This window comes from Oncorhynchus masou, unplaced genomic scaffold, assembly GCF_036934945.1.
Source record: "Oncorhynchus masou masou isolate Uvic2021 unplaced genomic scaffold, UVic_Omas_1.1 unplaced_scaffold_869, whole genome shotgun sequence".
Lineage (NCBI taxonomy): Eukaryota > Metazoa > Chordata > Actinopteri > Salmoniformes > Salmonidae > Oncorhynchus > Oncorhynchus masou.
Window position 1 is genome coordinate 202,501 of NW_027015151.1, and position 23,080 is coordinate 225,580.

The following is a 23,080-nucleotide window of genomic DNA, read 5'->3' on the forward strand; positions in this document are numbered from 1 at the left end:
ACCTATTTGAACAACAGTCATGAGTACCTCTGTGTAAGGGCCAGTAGGGTTGGTCTACCTATTTGAACAACAGTCATGAGTACCTCTGTGTAAGGCCAGTAGGGTCGGTCTACCTATTTGTACAACAGTCATGAGTACCTCTGTGTAAGGCCAGTAGGGTCGGTCTACCTATTTGTACAACAGTCATGAGTACCTTTGTGTAAGGGCCAGTGTCGGTCTACCTATTTGTACAACAGTCATGAGTACCTCTGTGTAAGGGCCAGTAGGGTCGGTCTACCTATTTGAACAACAGTCATGAGTACCTCTGTGTAAGGGCCAGTAGGGTCGGTCTACCTATTTGTACAACAGTCATGAGTACCTCTGTGTAAGGGCCAGTAGGGTCGGTCTACCTATTTGAACAACAGTCATGAGTACCTTTGTGTAAGGGCCAGTAGGGTCGGTCTACCTATTTGTACAACAGTCATGAGTACCTTTGTGTAAGGGCCAGTAGGGTCGGTCTACCTATTTGTACAACAGTCATGAGTACCTTTGTGTAAGGGCCAGTAGGGTCGGTCTACCTATTTGAACAACAGTCATGAGTACCTCTGTGTAAGGCCAGTAGGGTCGGTCTACCTATTTGAACAACAGTCATGAGTACCTCTGTGTAAGGGCCAGTAGGGTCGGTCTACCTATTTGTACAACAGTCATGAGTACCTCTGTGTAAGGGCCAGTAGGGTCGGTCTACCTATTTGAACAACAGTCATGAGTACCTCTGTGTAAGGGCCAGTAGGGTTGGTCTACCTATTTGAACAACAGTCATGAGTACCTCTGTGTAAGGCCAGTAGGGTTGGTCTACCTATTTGAACAACAGTCATGAGTACCTCTGTGTAAGGCCAGTAGGGTTGGTCTACCTATTTGTACAACAGTCATGAGTACCTCTGTGTAAGGGCCAGTAGGGTTGGTCTACCTATTTGAACAACAGTCATGAGTACCTCTGTGTAAGGCCAGTAGGGTCGGTCTACCTATTTGAACAACAGTCATGAGTACCTCTGTGTAAGGGCCAGTAGGGTCGGTCTACCTATTTGAACAACAGTCATGAGTACCTCTGTGTACAGGCCAGTAGGGTCGGTCTACCTATTTGAACAACAGTCATGAGTACCTCTGTGTAAGGGCCAGTAGGGTCGGTCTACCTATTTGAACAACAGTCATGAGTACCTCTGTGTAAGGGCCAGTAGGGTCGGTCTACCTATTTGAACAACAGTCATGAGTACCTCTGTGTAAGGGCCAGTAGGGTTGGTCTACCTATTTGAACAACAGTCATGAGTACCTCTGTGTAAGGGCCAGTAGGGTCGGTCTACCTATTTGTACAACAGTCATGAGTACCTCTGTGTAAGGGCCAGTAGGGTCGGTCTACCTATTTGTACAACAGTCATGAGTACCTCTGTGTAAGGGCCAGTAGGGTCGGTCTACCTATTTGAACAACAGTCATGAGTACCTTTGTGTACAGGCCAGTAGGGTTGGTCTACCTATTTGTACAACAGTCATGAGTACCTCTGTGTAAGGGCCAGTAGGGTTGGTCTACCTATTTGTACAACAGTCATGAGTACCTCTGTGTAAGGGCCAGTAGGGTCGGTCTACCTATTTGTACAACAGTCATGAGTACCTCTGTGTAAGGGCCAGTAGGGTCGGTCTACCTATTTGAACAACAGTCATGAGTACCTCTGTGTAAGGGCCAGTAGGGTCGGTCTACCTATTTGAACAACAGTCATGAGTACCTCTGTGTAAGGGCCAGTAGGGTTGGTCTACCTATTTGAACAACAGTCATGAGTACCTCTGTGTAAGGGCCGATAGGCTTCCAAGAAATAGGGTTTCAGGAAGTACCTCTGTGTAACAGGGTTTACCTATTTGAACCAGTTAACCTCTGTGTAAGGGCCGATGGTCTACCTATTTGTCAGTCTATCGGCAGGACATGGATACGCACACCGTACTTCACATCTGGGCATGCATGGACACTAGACACACACACACACAGAGACACAGACACACACAGTCATGAGTACACACAGACACTATTTGAACAACACACTGTGTAACAGTACACACACAGTCATGAGTACACAGACACATTTGACACACACACACACACAACACACACACACACACACTGTGTAACAGTACACACAACAGTCATGAGTACCTCTGTGTACAGGGCCAGTAGGGTCGGTCACACACACATCATGAGGTTAGCATTCATTTGCAGTCATGCTCTTATCCAGAGTGACTAACAGAGGAATCAGGGGGTTAGCATTTGAACAACAGTCAGATGCTCTTAGGGCCAGAGTGACTAACAGGAGGAATCAGGGTTAGCATTCAGCAGATGCTCTTATCCAGAGTGACTAACAGGAGGAATCAGGGTTAGCATTCAGCAGATGCTCTTATCCAGAGTGACAAACAGGAGGAATCAGGGTTAGCATTCAGCAGATGCTCTTATCCAGAGTGACTAACAGGAGGAATCGGGTTTAAGTGCCTTGCTCAAAGGCACATCAGCATTCAATGTGATTTTTTTAAGACAGATTTTTCAACTAGTCGTCTTGGGGATTCGGACCAGCGACCTGTTGGTTAAAAGCCAATGGCTCTTAACTGCTAGGCTTCCTACCTGCATCCATATAGAGTCAGCACACAGGCATTTCCCACATTTCCCAGAAATCCTGGTTAGAACCGTCCTGGAATCCTCCGACCAGGATGTCTGGGAAACCTGGGAAACTGTATATCTCTAATCAGTAGTCTACCCGATGACATCACACAGGTGATCAGTACAGTAGTCTACCGGATGACATCACACAGGTGATCAGTACAGTAGTCTACCCGATGACATCACACAGGTGATCAGTACAGTAGTCTACCTATTTGACATCACACAGGTGATCAGTACAGTAGTCATGAGTACCTCTGTGTGCCCGATGACATCACACAGGTGACAACAGTGACATCACACAGGTGAGGGCCAGTAGGGTAGTCTACCCGATGACATCACACAGGTGATCAGTACAGTAGTCTACCGATTTGACATCACACAGGTGATCAGTACAGTAGTCTACCCTATTTGACATCACACAGGTGACCAGTAGGCCAGTAGCCTACCTATTTGACAACAGTCAGGTGACCTGTGTAGGGCCAGTAGGGTCTACCCTATTTGACATCACACAGGTGATCAGTACAGTAGCCTACCCGATGACATCACAGTCAGGTGATCTGTGTACAGTAGCCTACCCGATGACATCACACAGGTGATCAGTCTACCATTTACAACCATGAGTACCTCCCTATTTGATGACATCACACAGGTGATCAACAGTATGAGTAGTCTACCCGATGACATCACACAGGTGATCAGTACAGTAGTCTACCCGATGACATCACACAGGTGATCATTTGTACAGTAGTCTACCTCTGTGTACAGGCCCGATGACATCACACAGGTGATCAGTACAGTAGTCTACCCGGACCTATTTGACATCACACAGGTGATCAGTACAGTAGCCTACCCGATGACATCACACAGGTGATCAGTACAGTAGCCTACCCGATGACATCACACAGGTGATCAGTACAGTAGTCCACCCGATGACATCACACAGGTGATCAGTACAGTAGTCTACCTATTTGAACAACAGTCATGAGTACCTCTGTGTACTACCCGATGACATCACACAGGTGATCAGTACAGTAGCCTTATCCATGATGACATCACACAGGTGATCAGTACAGTAGCCAGACCCGATGACATCACACAGGTGATCAGTACAGTAGCCACACCCGATGACATCACACAGGTGATCAGTACAGTAGCCTGACTGAAATGACATCACACAGGTGATCAGTCATTTACAAATGCCTCTTATCCAGATGACATCACACAGGTGATCAGTACAGTAGCACCCAATGTGATTTTTTTGACATCACACAGGTGATCAGTACAGTAGCCAATGGCTCTTAACTGCCCGATGACATCACACAGGTGATCAGTACAGTAGTCTACCCGATGACATCACACAGGTGATCAGTACAGTAGTCTACCCGATGACATCACACAGGTGATCAGTACAGTGTCTCGATGACATCACACAGGTGATCAGTACAGTAGCCTACCCGATGACATCACACAGGTGATCAGTACAGTAGCCTACCCGATGACATCACACAGGTGATCAGTACAGTAGCCTACCCGATGACATCACACAGGTGATCAGTACAGTAGCCTACCCGATGACATCACACAGGTGATCAGTACAGTAGCCTACCCGATGACATCACACAGGTGATCAGTACAGTAGCCTACCCGATGACATCACACAGGTGATCAGTACAGTAGCCTACCCGATGACATCACACAGGTGATCAGTACAGTAGCCTACCCGATGACATCACACAGGTGATCAGTACAGTAGTCTACCCGATGACATCACACAGGTGATCAGTACAGTAGTCTACCCGATGACATCACACAGGTGATCAGTACAGTAGACATCACACAGGTGATCTACCCGATGACATCACACAGGTGATCAGTACAGTAGCCTACCCGATGACATCACACAGGTGATCAGTACAGTAGCCTACCCGATGACATCACACAGGTGATCAGTACAGTAGCCTACCCGATGACATCACACAGGTGATCAGTACAGTAGCCTACCCGATGACATCACACAGGTGATCAGTACAGTAGCCTACCCGATGACATCACACAGGTGATCAGTACAGTAGCCTACCCGATGACATCACACAGGTGATCAGTACAGTAGTCTACCCGATGACATCACACAGGTGATCAGTACAGTAGCCTACCCGATGACATCACACAGGTGATCAGTACAGTAGCCTACCCGATGACATCACACAGGTGATCAGTACAGTAGCCTACCCGATGACATCACACAGGTGATCAGTACAGTAGCCTACCCGATGACATCACACAGGTGATCAGTACAGTAGCCTACCCGATGACATCACACAGGTGATCAGTACAGTAGTCTACCCGATGACATCACACAGGTGATCAGTACAGTAGTCTACCCGATGACATCACACAGGTGATCAGTACATCTACCCGATGACATCACACAGGTGATCAGTACAGTAGTCTACCCGATGACATCACACAGGTGATCAGTACAGTAGTCTACCCGATGACATCACACAGGTGATCAGTACAGTAGTCCTACCCGATGACATCACACAGGTGATCAGTACAGTAGTCTACCCGATGACATCACACAGGTGATCAGTACAGTAGCCTACCCGATGACATCACACAGGTGATCAGTACAGTAGCCTACCCGATGACATCACACAGGTGATCAGTACAGTAGCCTACCCGATGACATCACACAGGTGATCAGTACAGTAGCCTACCCGATGACATCACACAGGTGATCAGTACAGTAGCCTACCCGATGACATCACACAGGTGATCAGTACAGTAGCCTACCCGATGACATCACACAGGTGATCAGTACAGTAGTCTACCCGATGACATCACACAGGTGATCAGTACAGTAGTCTACCCGATGACATCACACAGGTGATCAGTACAGTAGTACCCTACCCAGGTGATGACATCACACAGGTGATCAGTACAGTAGTCTACCCGATGACATCACACAGGTGATCAGTACAGTAGTCTACCCGATGACATCACACAGGTGATCAGTACAGTAGTCTACCCTACCACACAGGTGATGACATCACACAGGTGATCAGTACAGTAGCCTACCCGATGACATCACACAGGTGATCAGTACAGTAGTCTACCCGATGACATCACACAGGTGATCAGTACAGTAGTCTACCCGATGACATCACACAGGTGATCAGTACAGTAGTCTACCCGATGACATCACACAGGTGATCAGTACAGTAGTCTACCCGATGACATCACACAGGTGATCAGTACAGTAGTCTACCGATGACATCACACAGGTGATCAGTACAGTAGCCTACCTGATGACATCACACAGGTGATCAGTACAGTAGTCTACCCGATGACATCACACAGGTGATCAGTACAGTAGATGACCTACCAGGTGATGACATCACACAGGTGATCAGTACAGTAGCCTACCCGATGACATCACACAGGTGATCAGTACAGTAGCCTACCCGATGACATCACACAGGTGATCAGTACAGTAGTCTACCCGATGACATCACACAGGTGATCAGTACAGTAGTCTACCTGATGACATCACACAGGTGATCAGTACAGTAGCCTACCCGATGACATCACACAGGTGATCAGTACAGAATCCTACCCGATGACATCACACAGGTGATCAGTACAGTAGCCTACCCGATGACATCACACAGGTGATCAGTACAGTAGTCTACCTGATGACATCACACAGGTGATCAGTACAGTAGCCTACCCGATGACATCACACAGGTGATCAGTACAGTAGTCTACCCGATGACATCACACAGGTGATCAGTACAGTAGCCTACCCGATGACATCACACAGGTGATCAGTACAGTAGCCTACCTGATGACATCACACAGGTGATCAGTACAGTAGCCTACCCGATGACATCACACAGGTGATCAGTACAGTAGTCTACCTGATGACATCACACAGGTGATCAGTACAGTAGCCTACCTGATGACATCACCGAGGCGTACCCTCAGGTTGTTGCGTGTGACGCGGTTCATGCGGACGCGTTCGTCTGGACAGGTGTCGTCTGTCAACACGATACACACCGTCTCACGCCGCTTCCTCCCCCGCAGGACCACCGTGTCGCCACGGAACAACTGCAGCTCCTCTGTCTTCGCCTGGGAGACACAGGAAGTAATACACGCTGGAGACTGGAGACACAGGAAGTAATGCACACGCTGGAGGAGACACAGGAAGTAATACACACGCTGGAGACTGGAGACACAGGAAGTAATACACACGCTGGAGACTGGAGACACAGGAAGTAATACACACGCTGGAGACACAGGAAGTAATACACACTCTGGAGACTGGAGACACAGGAAGTAATACACACTCTGGAGACTGGAGACACAGGAAGTAATACACACGCTGGAGACTGAAGACACAGGAAGTAATACACACTCTGGAGACTGGAGACACAGGAAGTAATACACGCTGGAGACTGGAGACACAGGAAGTAATACACGCTGGAGACTGGAGACACAGGAAGTAATACACACGCTGGAGACACAGGAAGTAATACACGCTGGAGACTGGAGACACAGGAAGTAATACACACTCTGGAGACTGGAGACACAGGAAGTAATACACACGCTGGAGACTGGAGACACAGGAAGTAATACACACGCTAGAGACACAGGAAGTAATACACACGCTGGAGACTGGAGACACAGGAAGTAATACACACGCTGGAGACTGGAGACACAGGAAGTAATACACACGCTGGAGACACAGGAAGTAATACACACGCTGCAGACTGGAGACACAGGAAGTAATACACACGCTGGAGACTGGAGACACAGGAAGTAATACACACGCTGGAGACTGGAGACACAGGAAGTAATACACACGCTGGAGACTGGAGACACAGTGCCTTGACTTATTCCACACTTTGTTGTGTTGCAGCCTGAATTCAAAGTGGATTAAATAGCATTTTTTCTCACCCATCTACACACATTACCCCATTATGACAACAAAAAGTGTGGTGTTTGCAAAATTAATGAAAATGAAATATAGAAATATCTAATTTTCTGAAGTATTCACACCCCTGAGTCAATACTTTGTAGAAGCACCTTTGGCAGCGATTACAGCTGTGAGTCTTTCTGGGTAAATCTCTATGAGCTTCGCACACCTGGATTGTGCAACATTTACACATTATTCTTTTCAAAATTTTTCAAGCTCTGTCAAATTGGTTGTTGTTCATTGCTATACAAGCATTTTCACGTCTTGCCATATATTTTCAATGCGATTTAAATCAAAATTGCAACTCTGCCACTCTTGGTGAGCAACTCCAGTGTAGATTTGGTCTTGTGTTTTAGGTTATTGTCCTGCTGAAAGGTGAAGTAATATCCCAGTGTCTGGTGGAAAGCAGGATGAACCCGGTTTTCCTCTGGGATGTTGCCTGTGCTTTGCTCCATTCCGTTGATTTTTTATCCTGAAAAATTCCCCAGTCTTTAATGATTACAAGCATACCCATAACATGATGCAGTCCCCACTATGCTTGAAAATATGGAGAGTGGTACTCAGTGATGTGTTGTGTAGCAGAACACTTTGTATTCAGGACAAAAAGTGAATTGCTTTGCCACATATTTTGCAGTATTACTTCAGTGCTTTGTTGCAAACAGAATGCATGTTTTGGAATCTTTTTATTCTGTACAGACTAACTAAAATTTTGTTGATCCGTCCTCAGTTTTCTCCTATCACAGCCATTAAACTCTGTAACTGTTTTAAAGTCACCATTGGTGAAAAACCCTGAGCGGTTTCCTTCCTCTCCGGCAACTAAGTTAGGAAGGACGCCTGTATCTTTGTAGTGACTGGGTGTATTGATACACCATCCAAAGTGTTATTGATAACTTCACCATGTTGAAAGGGACTTTCAATGTTGGCTTTTTGAAATGCTTTACCCATCTACCAATATGTGCTCTTCTTTGCAAGGCACTGGAAAACCTTCCTGGTCTTTGTGGTTGAATCTGTGTTTGAAATTTACTGCTCGACTGTGGGACCTTACAGATAATAGCATGTGTGGGGTGAGGTAGTCATTCAAAAATAGGCTTGCCATAACAAAGTGGTTGTTCTCTTATTAACTCAAGATATTTCATCTTTCATTTTGAATGAATTAGTAAACATTTAGAAAAACGATTCCACTTTGACAGGATGGGGTATTGTGTGTAGTCCAGTGACCCCTCCAAAAATATGTCATACATTTTAAATTATGGTAACACACAGACACACCTGAGACTGGTAATACACACACCTGATAGTGGTAATACACACACCTGATAGTGGTATCACACACCTGATAATGGTAACACACACCTGATAATGGTAACACACACCTGAGACTGGTAACACACACCTGAGACTGGCAACACACACACCTGAGACTGGCAACACACACACCTGAGACTGGCAACACACACACCTGAGACTGGCAACACACACACCTGAGACTGGTAACACACACACCTGAGAGTGGTAACACACACACCTGAGAGTGGCACAACACACACACCTGAGACTGGCAACACACACACCTGAGACTGGCAACACACACACCTGAGACTGGCAACACACACACCTGAGACTGGCAACACACACACCTGAGACTGGCAACACACACACCTGAGACTGGCAACACACACACCTGAGACTGGCAACACACACACTGAGACTGGCAACACACACAGACTGGTAACACACACACTTGAGACTGGCAACACACACACCTGAGACTGGTAACACACACACCTGAGACTGGTAACACACACACCTGAGAGTGGTAATCCACACACCTGAGAGTGGTAATCCACACACCTGAGAGTGGTAATCCACACACCTGAGAGTGGCAACACACACACCTGAGAGTGGCAACACACACACCTGAGAGTGGCAACACACACACCTGAGACTGGCAACACACACACCTGAGACTGGCAACACACACACCTGAGACTGGCAACACACACACCTGAGACTGGCAACACACACACCTGAGACTGGCAACACACACACCTGAGACTGGCAACACACACACCTGAGAGTGGTAACACACACACCTGAGAGTGGTAACACACACACCTGAGAGTGGTAATACACACACCTGAGACTGGTAACACACACACCTGAGACTGGTAACACACACACCTGAGACTGGTAACACACACAGCTGAGACTGGTAACACACCTGTGAGAGGCTGACGATGCTGTTGTCTTCATTGTGGGCTTCATCCACCACCAGTCTATTGGGTCTGTGTTTCTGCTTCAGGATAGCAGTGGAGAAATCCTCCCCCTTAGGACTACCAACACACACACAGTTACACACACACACAGAGAATCACACACCCACAGAATCACACACACACACACACACACACACACACACACAGAACACACACACACACACACACACACACACACACACACACACACACACACTTGCCCCACATAGCTCCTGTTTCTCCATGTGACGATGATCTGAATTTAGCCCAGTCTACAGCTCTGTTTACAAAGAGTAGAGGACAGACCTCTCATGGATATAATAAGACCAAGTGCAGAATGGAAACGTGGGTCACAGTCATTAGTGCACAACTTAGCAAAACATTTTGAAATGAAAAACAAATGTGAGTGTTTCTTATTGGTCAAGTTCAGGTCGTGCCAGTCCGTTTGATACCTAATGAATGTTACCCTGGTGATTTAGTTAAGCTAGTTATAACACAGTTGTAGTACTCTGTTACCCTGGTGATTTAGTTAAGCTATTTATAACACTGTTATAGTACTCTGTTAACCTGGTGATTTAGTTAAGCTAGTTATAACACTGTTGCATTACTCACTCTGTTCCTCCAGGGGCAGGCATGGCTGGGTATGGAGAGTTCCTGTGTAACAGAACCCGCTCCTAGATCCTTTATGGGTCAGAGTACCCTGGTCTCTCCCTGGTTCTGGGGTTGGATGTCTGGGTCTAGTCCTGGGTCTGGGTGTTGGGTTTGGGTCAGAATCCTGGGCCTAGTTAAAGAGCCCTGGGTCCTAGGTGTTGGGTCCTGGATGTCTGGGTCTAGTCCTGAGTCTTTAGTTCTGGTCTCTCCTGAATATCTCTGAGGGAGAGCTCAGTAGTTTGGTCTTCTCTCTCTGCAGACTGTGTTCTCTGTGGCTGGGGGTTAGGTCTGTCTAGGGAAAGTCCCTCTCTCTGCCTCCCCCCCCTTGTTGAGCGTCTCTCCTCCCTCCCTCCCCGTCCCACCTCTACCCCACCCTTCACATACTCTGGAAAGTGGCCCAGTGCTGAACAGATATCATGCCATATGCCCCCACCCTCCTCTCCTCCCGGCCAGACACTCCCCGTTACTCCCTAACCACACACACACACACACACACACACACACACACACACACACACACACACACACACACACACACACACACACACACATACCATGTTCTGATATTGGTAGAAGACAGGTTAGTACCATGTTCTGACATTGGTAATGGCCAGGTTAGTACCATGTTCTGATATTGGTAATAGACAGGTTAGTACCATGTTCTGATATTGGTAATAGACAGGTTAGTACCATGTTCTGATATTGGTAATAGACAGTTTAGTACCATGTTCTGATATTGGTAATGGACAGGTTAGTACCATGTTCTGATATTGGTAATAGACAGTTTAGTACCGTGTTCTGATATTGGTAATGGACAGGTTAGTACCATGTTCTGATATTGGTAATGGACAGTACCATGTTCTGATATTGGTAATAGACAGTTTAGTACCATGTTCTGATATTGGTAATGGACAGGTTAGTACCATGTTCTGATATTGGTAATGGACAGTTTAGTACCATGTTCTGATATTGGTAATGGACAGGTTAGTACCATGTTCTGATATTGGTAATAGACAGTTTAGTACCAGCAGTTCTGACATAGCGGTACAGAGTCAATGGACAGGTTACAGAGTCACACACACCAGAGTCACACACAGCGGTACAGAGTCACACACAGCGGTGATATTGGTAAGTCACACACAGTTTGTAGTGTCACACACAGTACAGAGTCACACACAGCGCTACAGAGTCACACACAGCGCTACAGAGTCACACAGCGGTACAGAGTCACACACAGCGGTAGAGTCACACACAGCGCTACAGAGTCACACACAGCGGTAGAGTCACACAGCGCTACAGAGTCACACACAGCGGTAGAGTCACACACAGCGGTACAGAGTCACACAGCGGTACAGAGTCACACACAGCGCTACAGAGTCACACACAGCGGTACAGAGTCACACAGCGGTACAGAGTCACACACAGCGGTACAGAGTCACACACAGCAGTACAGAGTCACACACAGCGCTACAGAGTCACACACAGCGGTAGAGTCACACACAGCGGTACAGAGTCACACACAGCGGTAGAGTCACACACAGCGCTAGTGTCACACACAGCGCTACAGAGTCACACACAGTGCTAGAGTCACACACAGCGCTAGAGTCACACACAGCGGTAGAGTCACACACAGCGGTATAGAGTCACACAGCGGTACAGAGTCACACAGCGGTACAGAGTCACACACAGCGCTACAGAGTCACACACAGCGCTACAGAGTCACACAGCGGTACAGAGTCACACACTGCGGTACAGAGTCACACACAGCGCTACAGAGTCACACACAGCGGTACAGAGTCACACACAGCGGTACAGAGTCACACACAGCGGTACAGAGTCACACACAGCAGTACAGAGTCACACACAGCGCTACAGAGTCACACACAGCGGTAGAGTCACACACAGCGGTACAGAGTCACACACAGCGGTAGAGTCACACACAGCGCTACAGAGTCACACACAGCGCTACAGAGTCACACACAGCGCTAGAGTCACACACAGCGCTAGAGTCACACACAGCGGTAGAGTCACACACAGCGGTATAGAGTCACACAGCGGTACAGAGTCACACAGCGGTACAGAGTCACACACAGCGCTACAGAGTCACACACAGCGCTACAGAGTCACACACAGCGGTACAGAGTCACACACTGCGGTACAGAGTCACACACAGCGCTACAGAGTCACACACAGCGCTACAGAGTCACACACAGCGGTACAGAGTCACACACAGCAGTACAGAGTCACACAGCGGTACAGAGTCACACACAGCGGTACAGAGTCACACAGCGGTACAGAGTCACACACAGCGCTACAGAGTCACACACAGCGGTACAGAGTCACACACAGCGGTAGAGTCACACACAGCGGTACAGAGTCACACACAGCGGTAGAGTCACACACAGCGGTAGAGTCACACACAGCGCTACAGAGTCACACACAGCGCGGTAGAGTCACACACAGCGGTATAGAGTCACACACAGCGGTATAGAGTCACACAGCGGTACAGAGTCACACAGCGGTACAGTCACACACAGCGCTACAGAGTCACACACAGCGCTACAGAGTCACACACAGCGGTACAGAGTCACACACAGCGGTACAGAGTCACACACAGCGCTACAGAGTCACACACAGCGGTACAGAGTCACACACAGCGGTACAGAGTCACACACAGCAGTACAGAGTCACACAGTGGTACAGAGTCACCCACAGCGGTACAGAGTCACACAGCGGTACAGAGTCACACACAGCGGTACAGAGTCACACACAGCGGTACAGAGTCACACACAGCGGTACAGAGTCACACACAGCGGTAGAGTCACACACAGCGGTACAGAGTCACACACAGCGCTACAGAGTCACACACAGCGCTACAGAGTCACACACAGCAGTACAGAGTCACACACAGCGCTACAGAGTCACACACAGCGGTAGAGTCACACACAGCGGTACAGAGTCACACACAGCGGTACAGAGTCACACACAGCGCTACAGAGTCACACACAGCAGTACAGAGTCACACACAGCAGTACAGAGTCACACACAGCAGTACAGAGTCACACACAGCAGTACAGAGTCACACACAGCAGTACAGAGTCACACACAGCTACAGCTGTACTGCTAACTGGAATGTTTTCCTTTAGACTTTTATTCCAAAAGCATCTCATTGTTTACAATAGAAAACATAAAACGAGCAACCAGTCACAGACAGCAGTACAGACAATCACAGGACAGTCAGAACAGAGACCTGCTAGGACAGTCAGAACAGAGACCTACAGAGTCAGAACAGAGCTAGGAGAGTCACACAGACAGTCAGAACAGAGACCAGAGTCACACTAGGACAGTCAGAACAGAGACCTGCTAGGACAGTCAGAACAGGACAGAGTCACTCAGAACAGAGACCTGCTAGGACAGTCAGAACAGAACCTGCTAGGACAGTTTTCAGAACAGAGACCCGCTAGGACAGTCAGAACAGAGACCTGCTAGAACAGTCAGAACAGAGACCTGCTAGGACAGTCAGAACAGAGACCTGCAAGGCCAACAGAACAGAGAGCAAATAGGACAGTCTGAATAGAGACCTGCTAAGACAGTCTGACACAGTGACAGACAGAACAGAGACCTGCTAGGACAGTCTGACACAGTGACAGACAGAACAGAGACCAAATAGGACAGTCAGAACAGAGACCTGCAAGGACAGTCAGAACAGAGACGTGCAAGGACAGTCAGAACAGAGACCTGCTAGGACAGTCAGAACAGAGACCTGCAAGGACAGTCAATAGGACAGTCAAAACATAAAGGACAGCAGAACAGGGATTTGACTTGCAAGGACAGACAGAACAGAGACTAGGACAGTCGCAGGACATGGTGTGGAGACCCGCTAGGACAGTCAGAACAGAGACCTGCTAGGACAGTCAGAACAGAGACCTGCTAGGACAGTCAGAACAGAGACCCGCTAGGACAGTCAGAACAGAGACCTGCTAGGACAGTCAGAACAGAGACCTGCTAGGACAGTCAGAACAGAGACCTGCTAGGACAGTCAGAACAGAGACCTGCTAGGACAGTCAGAACAGAGACCTGCTAGGACAGTCAGAACAGAGACCTGCTAGGACAGTCAGAACAGAGACCTGCTAGGACAGTCAGAACAGAGACCTGCTAGGACAGTCAGAACAGAGACCTGCTAGGACAGTCAGAACAGAGACCCGCTAGGACAGTCAGAACAGAGACCGCTAGGACAGTCAGAACAGAGACAGGACAGTCAGAACAGAGACCTGCAAGGACAGTCAGAACAGAGACCTGCTAGGACAGTCAGAACAGAGACCTGCAAGGACAGTCAGAACAGAGACCTGCTAGGACAGTCAGAACAGAGACCTAGGACAGTCAGAACAGAGACAGTCAGTCAGAACAGAGACCTGCTAGGACAGTCAGAACAGAGACCTGCTAGGACAGTCAGAACAGAGACCTGCTAGGACAGTCAGAACAGAGACCTGCTAGGACAGTCAGAACAGAGACCTGCTAGGACAGTCAGAACAGAGACCTGCTAGGACAGTCAGAACAGAGACCTGCTAGGACAGTCAGAACAGAGACCTGCAAGGACAGTCAGAACAGAGACCTGCTAGGACAGTCTGACACAGTGACAGACAGAACAGAGACCTGCTAGGACAGTCTGACACAGTGACAGACAGAACAGAGACCTGCTAGGACAGTCTGACACAGTGACAGACAGAACAGAGACCTGCTAGGACAGTCTGACACAGTGACAGACAGAACAGAGACCTGCTAGGACAGTCTGACACAGTGACAGACAGAACAGAGACCTGCTAGGACAGTCTGACACAGTGACAGACAGAACAGAGACCAAATAGGACAGTCAGAACAGAGACCAAATAGGACAGTCTGACACAGTAACAGCTGACGTCAATTTACAACAAATAACTCAATGGGAACAATTGACACAGTGTGAGATGAAAGCCCACAACTGCCAAAATCATCCAATGTGAGCCCAGAACCGCAAAACGTATCCAATCACAACACAGCTGTGAAACACGGAGGGGTGAACTCAGTCCTGTAGTAAATGCTGGTGGTGAGTGATTGATTAATTTGACAGGTGTAATACCCTGTGGTGAAATGCATTACATTCGCTTCAATGGGCTTTACATTTATTTCAATGTGTGTTTACATTTCATTTATATTATTTACATATACACTGAGTGTACAAAACATTATGAACACCTGTTCTTTCAATGACATTTATTTCTCCTTTATTTAACTAGGCAAGTCTGTTAAGAACAAATTCTTATTTTCAATGACGGCCAAGGAACAGTGGGTCAACTGCCTTGTTCAGGGGCAGAACGACAGATTTTGACCTCGTCAGCTCGGGGATTCAATCTTGCAACCTTTTGGTTACTAGTCCAACGCTCTAACCACTAGGCTCCCTGCCGCCCCTGGACTGACCAGGTGAAAGCTATGATCCCTTATTGACGTCTCTTGTTAAGTCCATTTCAATCAGTGTATTGATTGCAATTGAATGCAAAGTCCCTCTTTGCCATGCAAATGAACTGAATCCCCCAAAAACATTTCCACTGCATTTCTTCCCTGCCACAAAAGGACCAGCTGACATCATGTTAGTGATTCTCTTGTTAACACAGGTGTGAGTGTTGTCGAGGACAAGGCTGGAGATCACTCTGTCATGCTGATTGAGTTCGCATAACAGACTGGAAGCTTCCAAATGAGGGTGGTGTTTGGAATCATTGTTCTTCCTCTGTCAAACATGGTTACCTGCAAGGAAACAAGTGCCGTCATCATTGCTTTACACAAAAAGGGCTTCACAGGCAAGGATATTGCTGCCAGTAAGATTGCATCTAAATCAACCATTTATCGGATCATCAAGAACTTCAAGGAGAGCGGTTCAATTGTTGTGAAGAAGGCTTCAGGGCGCCCAAGAAAGTCCAGCAAGCGCCAGGACCGTCTCCTAAAGTTGATTCAGCTGCGGGATCGGGGCACCACCAGTACAGAGCTTGCTCAGGAATGGCAGCAGGCAGGTGTGAGTGCATCTGCACGTACAGTGAGGCGAAGACTTTTGGAGGATGGCCTGGTGTCAAGAAGGGCAGCAAAGAAGCCACTTCTCTCCAGGAAAAACATCAGGGACAGACTGATATTCTGCAAAAGGTACAGGGATTGGACTGCTGAGGACTGGGGTAAAGTCATTTTCTCTGATGAATCCCCTTTCCGATTGTTTGGGGCATCTGGAAAAAAGCGTGCCTGGAGAAGACAAGGTGAACGCTACCATCAGTCCTGTGTCCTGCCAACAGTAAAGCATCCTGAAACCATTCATGTGTGGGGTTGCTTCTCAGCCAAGGGAGTGGGCTCACTCATAATTTTGCCTAAGAACACAGCCATGAATAAAGAATCCTCCAGGAGCAACTTCTCCCAACCATCCAGGAACAGTTTGGTGACGAACAAGGCCTTTTCCAGCATGATGGAGCACCTTGCCATAAGGCTAAAGTGGCTCGGGGAACAAAACATTGATATTTTGGGTCCATGGCCAGAACTCCCCAGACCTTAATCCCATTGAGAATTTGTGGTCAATCCTCAAGAGGCGGGTGGACAAATAAAACCCCACAAATTCTGACAAACTCCAAGCATTGATTATGCAAGAATGTGCTGCCATCAGTCAGGATGTGACCCAGCAGATAACTGACAGCATGCCAGGGCAGATTGCAGAGGTCTTGAAAAAGAAGGGTCAACACTGCAAATAATGACTCTTTGCATCAACTTCATGTAATTGTCAATAAAAACCTTTGACACTTATGAAATGCTTGTAATTATACTTCAGTTTTCCATTGTAACATCTGACAAAAATATCGAAAGACACTGAAGCAGCAAACTTTGTTAAAATTAATATTTGTTTCATTCTCACATTTTTTGTCCACGACTGTAGATGAAGGGGAAAGATATGATCCCTTATTGATGTCCCTTGTTAAATCCACTTCAGTGTAGATGAAGGGGAGGAGACAGGTTAAAGTTATGATCCCTTATTGATGTCCCTTGTTAAATCCACTTCAGTGTCGATGAAGGGGAGACAGGTTAAAGATATGATCCCTTATTGATGTCACTTGTTAAATCCACTTCAGATGAAGGGGAGAAGTCAGGTTAAAGAAGGATTTTTTAAGCCTTGAGACAATTGAGACATGGATTGTGTCTGTGTGACATTCAGAGGGTGAATGGGCAAGAAACATGTAAGTGTCTTTGAATGGGGTATGGTAGTGGGTATGGTAGGGGGTATGGTAGTGTGTATGGTAGGGGGTATGGTAGGGGGTATGGTAGTGGGTATGGTAGGGGGTATGGTAGTGGGTATGGGGTACGGTAGTGGGTATGGTAGGGGTATGGTGGTGGGTATGGTAGTGGGTATGGTAGTGGGTATGGTAGTGGGTATGGTGTACGGTAGTGGGTATAGTAGTGTGTATGGTAGTGGGTATGGGGTACGGTAGTGGGTATGGTAGGGGGTATGGTAGGGGGTATGGTAGTGGGTATCGGGTACGGTAGTGGGTATGGTGGTGGGTATGGTAGGGGGTATCGGGTACGGTAGTGGGTATGGTAGGGGGTATGGTAGGGGGTATGGTAGGGGGTATGGTAGTGGGTATCGGGTACGGTGGTGGGTATGGTAGGGGGTATGGTAGGGGGTATGGTAGTGGGTATCGGGTACGGTAGTGGGTATGGTAGTGGGTATGGTAGTAGATATGGTAGTGGGTATGGTAGTGGGTATGGTAGTGGGTATGGTAGGGGGTATGGTAGGGGGTATGGTAGTGGGTATGGGCATGGGTATGGTAGGGGGTATGGTAGTGGGTATCGGGTATGGTAGTGGGTATATTAGTGGGTACGGTAGTGGGTATGGTAGTGTGTATGGTAGGGGGTATGGTAGTGGGTATGGTAGGGGGTATGGTAGGGGGTATGGTAGTGTGTATGGTAGGGGGTATGGTAGTATGGTAGTGGGTACGATAGTGGGTACGATAGTGGGTATGGTAGTGGGTATGGTAGTGGGTATGGTAGTGGGTATCGGGTATGGTAGTGGGTATATTAGTGGGTACGGTAGTGGGTACGGTAGTGGGTATGGTAGGGGGTATGGTAGTAGGTGATGGGAGCACCGTTGTGTCAAGAACTGCAACGCTGCTGGGTTTTTCAGGCTCAACAGTTTCCCGCGTGTATCACCCAAAGGACATCCAGCCGACTTGAAACAACTGTGGAACCTTGTAGAGTCTATACCCCGACACATTGAGGCTGTTCTGAGGGGGAAAGGGGGGAGGGGTGCAAGTCAATATTAGGAAGGTGTTCTTAATGTTTTGTCCACTCATTGTATGTCATTCAGTTTACGACGTTGACTCCTATTCTCTCCCCAGTTCTCTGGTGATTTAGTCATCACATTTCTCCTCCTCTACCCTCCTGAATTGAGGGTAGAGGCAGGGCTGGGTATATCCTGTCAGGAATAGGTTCGACCAGCTGAATTGAGGGTAGAGGCTGGGCAGGGCAGGGTATATCCTGTCAGGAATAGGTTCGACCAGCTGAATTGAGGGTAGAGGCAGGGCTGGGTATATCCTGTCAGGAATAGGTTAGACCAGCTGAATTGAGGGTAGAGGCTGGGCTGGGTATATCCTGTCAGGAATAGGTTAGACCAGCTGAATTGAGGGTAGAGGCTGGGCAGGGCTGGGTATATCCTGTCAGGAATAGGTTAGACCAGCTGAATTGAGGGTAGAGGCTGGGCAGGGCTGGGTATATCCTGTCAGGAATAGGTTAGACCAGCTGAATTGAGGGTAGAGGAGGGCAGGGCTGGGTATATCCTGTCATGAATAGGTTAGACCAGCTGAATTGAGGGTAGAGGCTGGGCAGGGCTGGGTATATCCTGTCAGGAATAGGTTAGACCAGCTGAATTGAGGGTAGAGGCTGGGCAGGGCTGGGTATATCCTGTCAGGAATAGGTTAGACCAGCTGAATTGAGGGTAGAGGCTGGGCAGGGCTGGGTATATCCTGTCAGGAATAGGTTAGACCAGCTGAATTGAGGGTAGAGGCAGGGCAGGGCTGGGTATATCCTGTCATGAATAGGTTAGACCAGCTGAATTGAGGGTAGAGGCTGGGCAGGGCTGGGTATATCCTGTCAGGAATAGGTTAGACCAGCTGAATTGAGGGTAGAGGCTGGGCTGGGTATATCCTGTCAGGAATAGGTTAGACCAGCTGAATTGAGGGTAGAGGCAGGGCAGGGCTGGGTATATCCTGTCAGGAATAGGTTCGACCAGCTGAATTGAGGGTAGAGGCTGGGCAGGGCTGGGTATATCCTGTCAGGAATAGGTTAGACCAGCTGAATTGAGGGTAGAGGCTGGGCTGGGTATATCCTGTCAGGAATAGGTTAGACCAGCTGAATTGAGGGTAGAGGCTGGGCAGGGCTGGGTATATCCTGTCAGGAATAGGTTAGACCAGCTGAATTGAGGGTAGAGGCAGGGCAGGGCTGGGTATATCCTGTCAGGAATAGGTTAGACCAGCTGAATTGAGGGTAGAGGCAGGGCAGGGCTGGGTATATCCTGTCAGGAATAGGTTAGACCAGCTGAATTGAGGGTAGAGGCAGGGCTGGGTATATCCTGTCAGGAATAGGTTAGACCAGCTGAATTGAGGGTAGAGGCAGGGCAGGGCTGGGTATATCCTGTCAGGAATAGGTTAGACCAGCTGAATTGAGGGTAGAGGCAGGGCTGGGTATATCCTGTCAGGAATAGGTTAGACCAGCTGAATTGAGGGTAGAGGCAGGGCAGGGTATATCCTGTCAGGAATAGGTTAGACCAGCTGAATTGAGGGTAGAGGCAGGGCAGGGCTGGGTATATCCTGTCAGGAATAGGTTAGACCAGCTGAATTGAGGGTAGAGGCTGGGCAGGGTATATCCTGTCAGGAATAGGTTAGACCAGCTGAATTGAGGGTAGAGGCTGGGCAGGGCTGGGTATATCCTGTCAGGAATAGGTTAGACCAGCTGAATTGAGGGTAGAGGCTGGGCAGGGCTGGGTATATCCTGTCAGGAATAGGTTAGACCAGCTGAATTGAGGGTAGAGGCAGGGCAGGGCTGGGTATATCCTGTCAGGAATAGGTTAGACCAGCTGAATTGAGGGTAGAGGCAGGGCAGGGTATATCCTGTCAGGAATAGGTTAGACCAGCTGAATTGAGGGTAGAGGCTGGGCAGGGCTGGGTATATCCTGTCAGGAATAGGTTAGACCAGCTGAATTGAGGGTAGAGGCTGGGCAGGGCTGGGTATATCCTGTCAGGAATAGGTTAGACCAGCTGAATTGAGGGTAGAGGCAGGGCTGGGTATATCCTGTCAGGAATAGGTTAGACCAGCTGAATTGAGGGTAGAGCCTGGGCTGGGCTGGGTATATCCTGTCATGAATAGGTTCGACCAGCTGAATTGAGGGTAGAGGCAGGGCAGGGCTGGGTATATGTTTGGGATTGGGAGGCCTTAGGCTCAGGGGACAAGGGGTATTGGGTATTTAAAGCGGCTTCACTTTTGTATAAAATCTATCCTTTACATTTCCCCCCCAAAAAAACACAGACACAAAAAACTGTCCTGTTCTGGTCCAGTGTCTCTCTCTCCCTCTATCATCTTAGAGGTCCACTGTTTGTTCTAAACAACCCTTAGACCGTGTTATAAAACGACATAGTACCTGCTAACAACAACAACAACAGTTTAGTCCGGAGGTTACAGTGTTCCAATGTCAACATCGTCCCCAGCCTCTTAATGTCCCAGCCCACCAGCCTCTTAATGTCCCAGCCCCCCAGCCTCTTAATGTCCCAGCCCCCCAGCCTCTTAATGTCCCAGCCCCCCAGCCTCTTAATGTCCCAGCCCCCCAGCCTCTTAATGTCCCAGCCCCCCAGCCTCATAATGCCCCCCAGCCTCTTAATGTCCCAGCCCCCCAACCTCTTAATGTCCCAGGCCCCCTGAATTGAGGGTAGGCTGGGCAGTAATGTCCCAGGTCCCCAGCCTCTTAATGTCCCAGCCCCCCAGCCTCTTAATGTCCCAGCCCCCCAGCCTCATAATGTCCCCCAGCCTCTTAATGTCCCAGCCCCTTAATGTCCCAGCCCCCAGTAGAGGCTCTTAATGTCCCAGCCCCCAGCCTCTTAATGTCCCAGCCCCCCAGCCTCTTAATGTCCCAGCCCCCCAGCCTCTTAATGTCCCAGCCCCCAGCCTCTTAATGTATATCCCAGCCCCCAGACCAGCTGAATTAATGTCCCAGCCCCCAGCCTCTTAATGACCCTGAATTGCCCCCAGGCTCTTAATATCCCAGCCCCCAGCTGAATTCTTAATGTCCCAGCCCCCAGCTGAATTGAGGGTAATGCCCCCAGCCTCTAACTCCAACAGAGAGGTTGCATCCTGTAATGGTTTGAATGAATGTTCAGGCTTTTCCTGTCGGACCTGAAAAGGTTGTTCCTGAATAAGTTCGACCAGCTGAATTGAACAATATCTTCCTGTCTGTGAGGTAACACAGGTGCTGCTATCCTGTATCTTCCTCTCGTGAGGTAACACAGGTGCTGCTCCTTTTGTCTTCCTGTCTGTGAAAAAACACAGGTGCTGCTCCCTGTCTTCCTGTCTGTGAGGTCCACAGGTGCTGCTAGACCCTGTCTTCCTGTCTGTGAGGTAACACAGGTGCTGCTTACAGTGTTCAATTCCTGTCTGTAATGTCCCAACCAGCCTCTTAATGTGCTGCCTCTTAATGTCTTCCAGTCTTAATGTCCCAGAGGTAACACAGCCTCAATGTCCCAGCCCCCAGCCTCTTCCTCTTAATGTCCCAGAGGTAATGTCCCACAGGTGCTGCTCAGCCTCTTAATGTCCCCCTGTCTAATGTCCCAGCCCACCAGCCTCTTAATGTCCCTGCCCCCAGTCTTCCTGTCTGTGAGGTAACACAGGTGCTGCTCACTGTCTTCCTGTCTGTGAGGTAACACAGGTGCTGCTCACTGTCTTCCTGTCTGTGAACTAACACAGGTGCTGGTTTCACTGTCTTCCTGTCTGTGAGGACCACAGGTGCTGCTCACTGTCTTCCTGTCTGTGAGGTAACACAGGTGCTGCTCACTGTCTTCCTGTCTGTGAGGTAACACAGGTGCTGCTCACTGTCTTCCTGTCTGTGAGGTTACACAGGTGCTGCTCACTGTCTTCCTGTCTGTGAGGTAACACAGGTGCTGCTCACTGTCTTCCTGTCTGTGAGGTAACACAGGTGCTGCTCACTGTCTTCCTGTCTGTGAGGTAACACAGGTGCTGCTCACTGTCTTCCTGTCTGTGAGGTAACACAGGTGCTGCTCACTGTCTTCCTGTCTGTGAGGTAACACAGGTGCTGCTCACTGTCTTCCTGTCTGTGAGGTAACACAGGTGCTGCTCACTGTCTTCCTGTCTGTGAGGTAACACAGGTGCTGCTCACTGTCTTCCTGTCTGTGAGGTAACACAGGTGCTGCTCACTGTCTTCCTGTCTGTGAGGTAACACAGGTGCTGCTCACTGTCTTC

At 48.6% G+C, this 23,080-nt stretch overlaps 2 protein-coding genes and 1 long non-coding RNA gene across 3 annotated transcripts in view; all 3 read right to left on the reverse strand.

Annotated features, from left to right (window-relative positions):
* LOC135537893 (transitional endoplasmic reticulum ATPase-like) overlaps positions 1-1,851 on the reverse strand; it is a 44,858-nt gene extending 43,007 nt beyond the window's left edge. Inside the window, exon 1 of the mRNA XM_064963905.1 lies at positions 1,811-1,851. The gene's annotated coding sequence lies outside the window, so the exon portion shown is untranslated. The remainder of the gene's footprint in view (positions 1-1,810) is intronic.
* Positions 1,852-1,930: 79 nt separating this feature from the next.
* LOC135537891 (transitional endoplasmic reticulum ATPase-like) lies at positions 1,931-10,877 on the reverse strand. Its single transcript, XM_064963903.1, has 4 exons — positions 10,523-10,877; positions 9,877-9,988; positions 6,636-6,808; positions 1,931-1,991 (listed from the first exon to the last, which is right to left on the reverse strand). Exons 1-4 carry the CDS (start codon positions 10,543-10,545, stop codon positions 1,931-1,933), a joined length of 369 nt encoding a protein of 122 aa, XP_064819975.1. The 5' UTR covers positions 10,546-10,877.
* Positions 10,878-15,468: 4,591 nt separating this feature from the next.
* On the reverse strand, positions 15,469-17,511 carry LOC135537894 (uncharacterized). Its single transcript, XR_010455294.1, has 2 exons — positions 17,481-17,511; positions 15,469-16,339 (listed from the first exon to the last, which is right to left on the reverse strand). It is a non-coding gene; the product is annotated as an uncharacterized LOC135537894 (long non-coding RNA).
* Between the last annotated feature and the right edge of the window lie 5,569 nt (positions 17,512-23,080).